Source organism: Symphalangus syndactylus, chromosome 5 (genome assembly GCF_028878055.3).
Source record: "Symphalangus syndactylus isolate Jambi chromosome 5, NHGRI_mSymSyn1-v2.1_pri, whole genome shotgun sequence".
NCBI classification, from domain to species: domain Eukaryota; kingdom Metazoa; phylum Chordata; class Mammalia; order Primates; family Hylobatidae; genus Symphalangus; species Symphalangus syndactylus.
This window is the reverse complement of record NC_072427.2, coordinates 149937326-149947194: the sequence shown is the minus strand read 5'-3', so window position 1 is coordinate 149947194 and position 9869 is coordinate 149937326. Positions and strand designations below refer to the sequence as shown.

Genomic DNA, 9869 nt, shown 5'->3' with positions numbered 1-9869 from the left:
GTAGATCTTTCAAAGTCTTGGCCAATCTGCTGGGGAAATGCAGAGCAAAGATTGCCCGTTAGTGGAAATCTACTCTGAGTAGAAATGGCCAGGTCTCTGTAACCCTGCTGTGCTTAGAGGGCTACCCCGAAGGAGTCTGAGGCAGAGCCAGAACGTGCCAACAGCTGGAGGCTGTCGGCTAACTGCACTCTGGCAGTTGAAAAGCAAGTTCTTTCTTTAAGGGAGATTTGAGCAGTTTACCTCCATGGCTACCACATGTAATATCTGAAGGTAATTTTGCCAGGAACCTGTAAGAACCGGCAAATGAATGGGAAACAGATTTAAGGAAATGCCACATTAAAGGAGGCCTGGGTTTTGTGCTTTTCCTGGACTGTTTATGTTCCACTCTTATTCTTCAGGGAACAATCTCCCAGAAAGCCCCTGAAAGACAAGCTCCAGAGAACTCTTTCCTCTGGGGAGCCTGAGGAGAACCCATGTGAACCAATATAGCATCCTTATATTTACAAGATGCATGAATCAGTAGACAAGACTGTCATAGGTCTCTGACCTCACTGTCTGCAAGCTCAGTAAGTCCCAGGCTCCCCAGGAAAAATATCTGATCCTGACTGGCAACCTCAGAGCCAGAGAAGAATAAAAGGCCACTGGAGATGAAGCAGGGATGGCACAGATATGGGGAAAGGGAATGCAAAGCCCTGTGGTCAACCAGTGATGCCTTCACATACTGATTTTCATATTCATGCCCTTCCTCACTCATGCACATCTGCAAAGACGGCCAACAATATGCACACACAATGAAAATACTTACGTACACCAAATTCACATCCACCTTCAAGTATAAACTCTTAAAAAGCCATATGCGCACATACTTCTCAAACCTTGACCCAAGTTTTTGTGTCTATGCCCTGCTATTGCAACACACACTTGTGCACCCAGGACCAAGTTTCCAAATCACACCCTATGGATAGAGACATTCATTGACAAGAGGTCCTAACTTCACGCATATAAATCTGAAACAATATACGGAGACAAAAATAGACAATGAAAACAGACTTTCAAAAACACAGCCACTTTATGATAATTTAAAACCAAGAAGCTTCTGGAGACTGTGTCTGGCAGTTCCAGACACACACCTTGAAACAGATTTCTCTTGGTTACCAATGCCTGCTTCCCTGCAGGGGTAGACTCAGGGCAGGGGAAGATTTCCTGGTGTCCCAACCTAGAAAGATTAATATGTTATATCAGCCATCCTCCTGCCTCCTGCAGCAGGGAACGAAAGTTCTCAGGCCAGATGTTGGAGTGAGGGAGTGCTTGTATCAGGAAAAGGGATTATGCATTTCTATAGAGGAGTGAAATATAGGGGACAAGGGCCAAACTCTGATTGCTTGAGTTTGAGTTCCAGCGTCATCACTTTCTACCTGCGTAAACCTGGGTGAGTCTGTCAATCTCTCTGTGCCTCAGTTTCTTCATTTATAAAATGGTGATGATAATAGTACTTACAAAATAGGTTGCTGTAGGAATACACAGAGACAATATTTGTAAAGTGCTGAGAATGGGCTGGTGCATAATGAGAACAAAGTAAGTATTGGTTGTTATTATTCCACTCTTGGGAATTCTCCAGCCTTGGAGATTGGACAATCTCCCTGGCTCGCTCTCATAAGCCACCTCCACCCTCAGCCTCCTTCATGGACCTAGATGCAGTTGCTAGCTCCAAGATTCACCAGGCAGGATTAGCCCTCGCCAGGACTGTAAAAATCGCTTCTCCCCTTCCCTGCTGTGGTTTCTGCAAATGGGATTCGTTGGAGCAGGTGGAGGGGTTCTGCTGGGTTGAGACCAGACAGCTCATCTCCTGACTAGGCTGCTTGCCTAAGCTGCCACTGGGTCGCTACTGGAAACAGGCTAGGGCATGGGAATCCTGCAAGGTTCCAACCCCCTCGTACATTTTTGTGGATCTGTAGGAAGACGGGAAGAGAGATGCTTCTCCATTGATACATGTATTTCAAGGTCCGTAACTACGTGGCCCCCCTCCCTTCTGTAATTCTTCCCAAAGAAATATCGTTATTTCTCCAAAATAAAAAGGACTGGGGTCTCCCGCCTCTGTGTCTCATACCCCGACTCAGCTCAAAGCCTCGTCCCTTTAGCCCAAGGCACTTCGTTCCCCCTGGATTCCACTCGGCTTCCAGCGGGTTCCCAGGTGAACTGAAATCCAGAGCTATTCTCATCTGGTTGCCCTGGGAATTTCAGCGCTGTCGGTACAACCTGTTCCTCCATCCTCCCTACTCCTTCCCTCCCTCCGCTGGGCTGCACCCTTCTCAGCCCCTCCTTTCCCTTGCTAGGGGCCCCAGCTGCGCCCTCCGGGGAGACACTCGCTGCCACGAGACCCGGGAGGGGAAGCGGGAGGAGGGGGAGAGGAGGGGGGAAGGCGGGGGAGGCGCCGAGGGTGGAGGCCAAGCGCGGCGCAGCCAGAGAGGGGCGGCTGAAGGTTGCATCTGCTGGAAGGAGGCTTTTCGGCTGCTTGGTAACGGGCTGCCAGAAGAGAGAGAGGCAGAGAGCAGGGCAGCGGCTTCTTGACGTCAGGGCCAAGCGAGGGGATCGCGCCAGCAACCCCAGCTCGCCCCAGAGAGGGGCCGGCCGACCGCGGCAGCGGAGCCTGAAGGGAGGCGCCCGCAGAGCGTGAGTAGGGGGCGCGGGAGCCGGTCAGCTGGGGCGCAGCATGCCCTCTGCTCCCGCGCCATGGAGATCGCCCTGGTGCCCCTGGAGAACGGCGGTGCCATGACCGTCAGAGGAGGCGATGAGGCCCGGGCAGGCTGCGGCCAGGCCACAGCGGGAGAGCTCCAGTGTCCCCCGACGGCTGGGCTCAGCGATGGGCCCAAGGAGCCGGCGCCAAAGGGGCGCGGCGCACAGAGAGACGCGGATCCGGGAGTGCGGCCCTTGCCTCCGCTGCCCGAGGAGCTGCCACAGCCTCGACGGCCGCCTCCCGAGGACGAGGAGGAAGAAGGCGACCCCGGCCTGGGCACGGTGGGGGACCAGGCTCTGGGCACGGCGTCCCTGCACCACCAGCGCGTCCACATCAACATCTCCGGGCTGCGCTTTGAGACGCAGCTGGGCACCCTGGCGCAGTTCCCCAACACACTCCTGGGGGACCCCGCCAAGCGCCTGCGCTACTTCGACCCCCTGAGGAACGAGTACTTCTTCGACCGCAACCGGCCCAGCTTCGACGGTATCCTCTACTACTACCAGTCCGGGGGCCGCCTGCGGAGGCCGGTCAACGTCTCCCTGGACGTGTTCGCGGACGAGATACGCTTCTACCAGCTGGGGGACGAGGCCATGGAGCGCTTCCGCGAGGATGAGGGCTTCATTAAAGAAGAGGAGAAGCCCCTGCCCCGCAACGAGTTCCAGCGCCAGGTGTGGCTCATCTTCGAGTATCCGGAGAGCTCTGGGTCCGCGCGGGCCATCGCCATCGTCTCGGTCTTGGTTATCCTCATCTCCATCATCACCTTCTGCTTGGAGACCCTGCCCGAGTTCAGGGATGAACGTGAGCTGCTCCGCCACCCTCCGGCGCCCCACCAGCCTCCCGCGCCCGCCCCTGGGGCCAACGGCAGCGGGGTCATGGCGCCGCCCTCTGGCCCTACGGTGGCACCGCTCCTGCCCAGGACCCTGGCCGACCCCTTCTTCATCGTGGAGACCACGTGCGTCATCTGGTTCACCTTCGAGCTGCTCGTGCGCTTCTTCGCCTGCCCCAGCAAGGCAGGGTTCTCCCGGAACATCATGAACATCATCGATGTGGTGGCCATCTTCCCCTACTTCATCACCCTGGGCACCGAACTGGCAGAGCAGCAGCCGGGGGGCGGAGGAGGAGGCCAGAATGGGCAGCAGGCCATGTCCCTGGCCATCCTCAGAGTCATCCGCCTGGTCCGGGTGTTCCGCATCTTCAAGCTCTCCCGCCACTCCAAGGGGCTGCAGATCCTGGGCAAGACCTTGCAGGCCTCCATGAGGGAGCTGGGGCTGCTCATCTTCTTCCTCTTCATCGGGGTCATCCTCTTCTCCAGTGCCGTCTACTTCGCAGAGGCTGACAACCAGGGCACCCATTTCTCTAGCATCCCTGATGCCTTCTGGTGGGCAGTGGTCACCATGACCACTGTGGGCTACGGGGACATGAGGCCCATCACTGTTGGGGGCAAGATCGTGGGCTCGCTGTGTGCCATCGCCGGCGTCCTCACCATTGCCCTGCCTGTGCCCGTCATCGTCTCCAACTTCAATTACTTCTACCACCGGGAGACGGACCACGAGGAGCCGGCAGTCCTTAAGGAAGAGCAGGGCACTCAGAGCCAGGGGCCGGGGCTGGACAGAGGAGTCCAGCGGAAGGTCAGCGGGAGCAGGGGATCCTTCTGCAAGGCTGGGGGGACCCTGGAGAATGCAGACAGTGCCCGAAGGGTCAGCTGCCCCCTAGAGAAGTGTAACGTCAAGGCCAAGAGCAACGTGGACTTGCGGAGGTCCCTTTATGCCCTCTGCCTGGACACCAGCAGGGAAACAGATTTGTGAAAGGAGATTCAGGCAGACTGGTGGCAGTGGGGTAGGGAATGGGAGGCTTGCTGAACATGGATATCTACATTATACCGCAGAGTATTTGAAGTCACACTGTAACCTCAGTCTACCCCTCTCCTTTCACTCCTTTCCTCCCTCCCTCGATCCCCCCATTTTCTCTATTCTTTCCATGACACCCAAGGGTCGCCTATTTTTAAAAAGTACCACATTCCATGACGCAGGAGCTGTTGAAATGGTGAGCGCTGTGAGATGGATGTATTTGTAGCCAGTCTCCTATACCCAGCAGAGGGATAACCCAAACAAAAATGACTCTAAATAGCCCAGATCCCAAGAGATTATGTAACTCCTCCATCCATGTGTTCCAAATTTGCTTTACATATGATTGTATTTGTGTGTAGGGGAAAATATTATTTTTATGCCTGGTAAGTGGCTTTTTGTACTGTAGTTCAGATAGAGATATTTTGGATATATTTTCAAGATACATGTTGTATTTATGGAAGAAAGAGTTGTCCTGATGTTTTTCTGTGATACTTATATTAGAGCCAGAGATCTTGCTATGGGCTGTTCTAGTTCCTGTGTCTCCAAGCCTCTGTCTTTTCTGGGATGTGGTATTGGTGCTTTGTGTCTAGGGCAGAGAATGTTCTGAAGAAAGGCAAATCTGACTCTTTGTGTGCGCCTTAAACAATTCTTGTAACTTTCTTCAAAAAGCATTTTAATGATATTGGAGGAATACTTCTGATAATTTATTGTCTTTATTTTTATCCCAGGAAATAAAAGGTTACCTTGTTGAGGCAAGTGTTAGTTTTTTTGCAGCTGATACATTTTCTGAAATTTTTAAAAATAGTCTGTCACTGGCTGTTTCTGGTTTTGACATCAGAGCAAACGCATTGACTGGGGTTAGAGAAATCTGAAAAGCTCATGATTTGCTTGGCGATGTCTTTTCGGTGCACCCCTTGGTGCCTCATAGACAATGGTGGGGGAACTTTGTCCAGGCTGTTTATGGCACGGACTCCCCTGTGAGATGCTCTCTGAAGCACTAGTAGTAGCCCTTATGGTCAGCCTGGAGTAGGGAGGGCACTTAAAGGAAAAAGGGGATCAGCCCGCTGACAGTCTTGCTGGGTCTCCCCGCACGGCTTTCACTCCTTTGTCTGCAGGTTTTCAGCCCTCCTCAGGGTGGCTCTCAGCAGCTCTGAGAAACAAGGCTGATTCTCACAGACATGAAGCAGTCCTGGCAGCCCCAGTGTGCGAGTCACAGAGGGACCTGCGCTGGTTGTTCACTGCCCTCCTGGCATGGCAGAGGAGCATGTAACGTCTTTATGGTAACAGCAACAGTGAGAGGCCAAATGGAAGGATTTGCTTGTTCACGTTAAAAGCTGTTTTCTACAGATTGTGGCCTTGCCCCCAAGTAATCCCTAAACTCAGAACAAATCTCCTTGTTCCCTTGTCACTGGAAGGCTGTGGCAAAACATTGCAGTTGGCATAACACTAGCTAGCATTTCTCTCTGAGATTAGCTATCTGCTGATAGGAATCTGTGGGGCTCTAGATTCCTGCTGTTGCTTTTTCTGCTGAATAATCCAAAGCTGGGGCTGTTTTACATCCTCACCAGGGTGGGCTGGTGGGCTGGAATCACACTTCCCCCAGGACAAGAGTGGGCTTTATGGCTAGTTCTCAGGGTGTGGCCAGGTCTCCCCGTGGGTGAGAGGAGATCTATAAATCAATGCCTGGGAACTGTGGTTTAAATAAAATGGCCAGCAAGGTAAGGAAAGCTGGGATCTGTGAGTGCCCAAAGTCATTTCTAGTCTAGAAGCTTTTAACACCAAATCTGAGGAGGAAACAGGATTGTGCAGACAGGGCTCTGTTGATTTTCACTGCATGCTAAGGCAAAGGAAGAAGAACAGAGACACTTTATTTATTTATAATTTACAATCTGCCTAAAAGCAGGGCATCTTGCCAGAGCTCAACTGTACACGGTCTCACCTCCAAGCCCTCTCTGCCTTTAAAGCTAATGTTTGTAGTTTAGCACACACCTAGTGACTGGGACGGGGAAATCACCCCTAGCTCCAGCTTTCCTTAAAAACAAGCGATGTCACTGCCTTTCATCTGAAGGTTTATTCCTTTAGCCTCAAGCAAATACTGAGAGAGAAGCCCGCCAGGCCTTCCATGTGTCCAGGTGCCTGACAAGATGTTGGTCCAATTAGAATGGACTGCACCTTTAAAATGTCCAGTAAATGGGCATCATCTTATAGAACTCCTCAAGGATAGAGTGGAGGGAGTGAGAAAGTGCTCCCTGCAATGTTTTTTTTTTTTTTCGGGGAAGATATTGTGAAGCAGGTTTCCAAAAGGGACCAGAGTGGTTCCAGAGGGAACCCTGGAGTCCAGCATCTCAGTCCCCTGTTGTAGCCTTCGATCCTGGGGACCAGTGATGTATGAGATCTGTCCTGGAGCACTGGTTGGGGGGACACCCACTAGGCAGTTCAGAGTATTTCCATCTCGCCATGTTCTCAGTGCACCTGTTGCTGTGATTCTGGAAACAGTCTCCACTGTTGCACACCAGCCATCCTGCTTTGCTTTTTGATGTAATTAGCAGGGAATGGCTCTAAGAGCCAAGACTCTTCCCCAGGCTACCTGAGGTAAGGAGCCCTTTCCTGTCCCCTCCCACCCTTCCCAGCTTCTCTGCTGTTATTGATTTCCGTAGCCTTTACCTTCCTGAGGAGATTAAATCAAGGGGCTTCTGCCAAGCCTTTTATCCAGATGTTGCTTCTTGGTTCCCAGGGGAGGAAACCACTCCTGAGTGTATAATCCACCAGCTTTGGCAACCAAGGCCCAGAAAGCAGGTTTCCGTTGGGTATAAGGACAGCAAAACATCTGGCTCCCTCTTTTTTTACTGCCTACTTTTTTTCTTCTCCTGCCTAAATGCTTGCTAAACCTCAGGTAGTTACAGGTTCAGGAAAAACAAATTCACATGCTTTAAAAGTCTCAGTTCCTCGTCTTGCCCTGCTGGGGACGTCCTCTAGATGGGAGAATGAAACAGACAAGGAGCGCTGGCGGAGTTTTTCCAGGGAGTTGGGATTTGTGTAATTTCCTCATGAATGATGAAAGCACTCCCAGGCTTAGCACGACACAGTGTTTCTCTTGGTGCAGGGACACCCTTCTTCAAGTCTCCTCCAGAAGTGGCAGATTTGTGCGCAGTGGATATTGACTGGATATTGACTCTGGGTGAGGAACAAGTGTTCTTCTGTCGTTTGATCTCAGTGGCACAGATCTACTCAGCAGCTACTCTGAGCCCAGCACTCTCCTGCATGTGGAAGGACATACTGGGAAAAATATTAGGATGTGATTCCTGCCTTCATATAGCTGAAGTCTCACAGGGGAAGAAATCAGTATAAAGCAAAAGCAAGTCACGCAAGATGATGTGTGTCCAAGTACCTTTTAGGGGGTTCCGAGCTATGTGGGACGTAAGTGGGAGTGAGAGAATCAGTGAGGATGAGGGTAGAAGAGAAAAGCCGCTGCAGGCCTTGCAGTGAGGACGGGAAGAAGGGAGGGCATGCCGGACGAGGACAGGCAGGGCAGTGGCCCAGAGGAGAATTGCTGCCGTGTCCCCCTCACTGTCTTCGGATGGAGTCTAGAGTTCAAGGTCGGTGACTATAGTGGCAGCTCCAATTTTGCCAGTAGCTGGGGGATGCGGCAATTGTTCAGGGGAAGGGTTGGCAACATTTCTGAAAGAGCCAGAAAGTAAATATTCTAGTCTTTCTAGGCCAAGAGGCAAAATTGAGGCTATTGTGTAGCTACTTATATAACCATATACAATGTAATCTTTTAAAAATGTGAACACTAGCCTCAGCTCCAGAGCTGTACATCCCTGTCACATCAGCTCACCAGTTTATCAGTCACACAGCGGCTGCCTCCTGGGTGTCCAGTCATGCCTGCGAAGCCCTGATCTGTCTGCCCTGATTTGATTTTGCTCAGTTCAACTTGCATGTATTGCAAATGCCAATCTTTGGTTTGGGGAGGAGGTCGTGTGCTGGCATTTCCTAGCCCATGGTAGATCCTGGAAGAAAGACTTAGCTTGCTTCTACCGCCTCATAAAATTTAGATTTTTTTTTTCTACGTGTTTGTGGGACAGGCTGCTCCATTTTCAGGGAAGAGAAAGAAGACGCCAAACTGGAAATTCTGCCTATGACTCTGGCCAGCGGGTTTTTCCCGGAGCTGCTGGCGGAAGTGGACCCCCACCACCAGAGCATAGGCCTCCTTCTCCTGCTGGCCTTAGACTTTTTCTGGAGGGAGCATTTCACCTGCCCCAGCCCCCTTAGCTGGTTCTTCCAGGTAGGCCCTGGGCCGGGTGGCCTCTGTGTGCACATGGTGTGTGTATGGTATGCACAGGTATGGCGGTGTCTACTCATGTAGCAGTGTGCATGGGTCTGGGGCCAGGGTAGCCCAGCCTGGAGTCACTCAACTCCAGACCACAGGCCTCCAGACAGAGGAAGATGCCTGTTACCTTCTCTTTTACTTGTCATTTATTTTCTAGCATCAAATTTTCCTCCGAGGGATGTTTCCACTAGAAGGAACCTTACAAATAATCTGGTCTGTCCCGTTCATTTCACAGATGAACAAAGCAAGGTTCAGAGAGAAGAGGAACTCACCCAAGGTCCCGCCCCCAATTAATATTGGCGTTGTTTTCCCTGACTCCTAGGCTTGGTTTCTCTCAGTAATTCCACTCCATGTCTTCTGCATGAAAGCCTCCCAGTTCTCACTCAGCTGCCCTACCTACCCTGCTTCCTGAGGCACATCCCTGCCATGTCAGTTTATCTGTATCCAAGCTGCCTTTGAAGCCCCGATTTGCCTCCTCTGATTTGATGTTACTAATTTCAACTTGTGTTTGTTTCAAATTTCAAGGCAGTATAGGCAATGGAAATATGGCGCAGTGATGAACGGGTCCCCCTAAAGAAGCATCTCACTCTCTAAGGGGGAAAATGGAAACACTGCAAATCCAGCGTACTTAGTACTATCATTAATTCATTTGCTCAAGTCATTTAACAGATATTTACTATGAGGCAAGCACCGTGCTAGACTCTGAGAATAACTAGCAAGAGGTCTTCCCTGATTGGATTTCCAGTCTAGTGGGGAGGATCAACATCAGTAAGCATGAAGAGATAATTTTCAAATTGAGGAAATGAGCAATGTCAGTTACGTTTGGGGGACAGATGTGCTACTTAGAGAGATGCATGGCTACAGAAGAGGAGACATTTGAGTGAAGCAAAAGAAGACATAAAAAGAGACGATGAGTTGGGGGCAGTGGTGCTGGGACTATAGGGACTTTTGTGGGGAG

The 9869-nt window shown here is 51.3% G+C and overlaps 1 protein-coding gene across 1 annotated transcript; it reads left to right on the top strand.

The window, feature by feature from the left end:
• The first annotated feature begins 2462 nt into the window (after positions 1 to 2462).
• Positions 2463 to 5333, top strand: KCNA5 (potassium voltage-gated channel subfamily A member 5). The gene has a single exon (XM_055281018.2). The coding sequence runs from the start codon at positions 2731 to 2733 to the stop codon at positions 4537 to 4539; it is 1809 nt and encodes a 602-aa protein (XP_055136993.1). The 5' UTR covers positions 2463 to 2730; the 3' UTR covers positions 4540 to 5333.
• The last annotated feature ends 4536 nt before the right edge of the window (positions 5334 to 9869 follow it).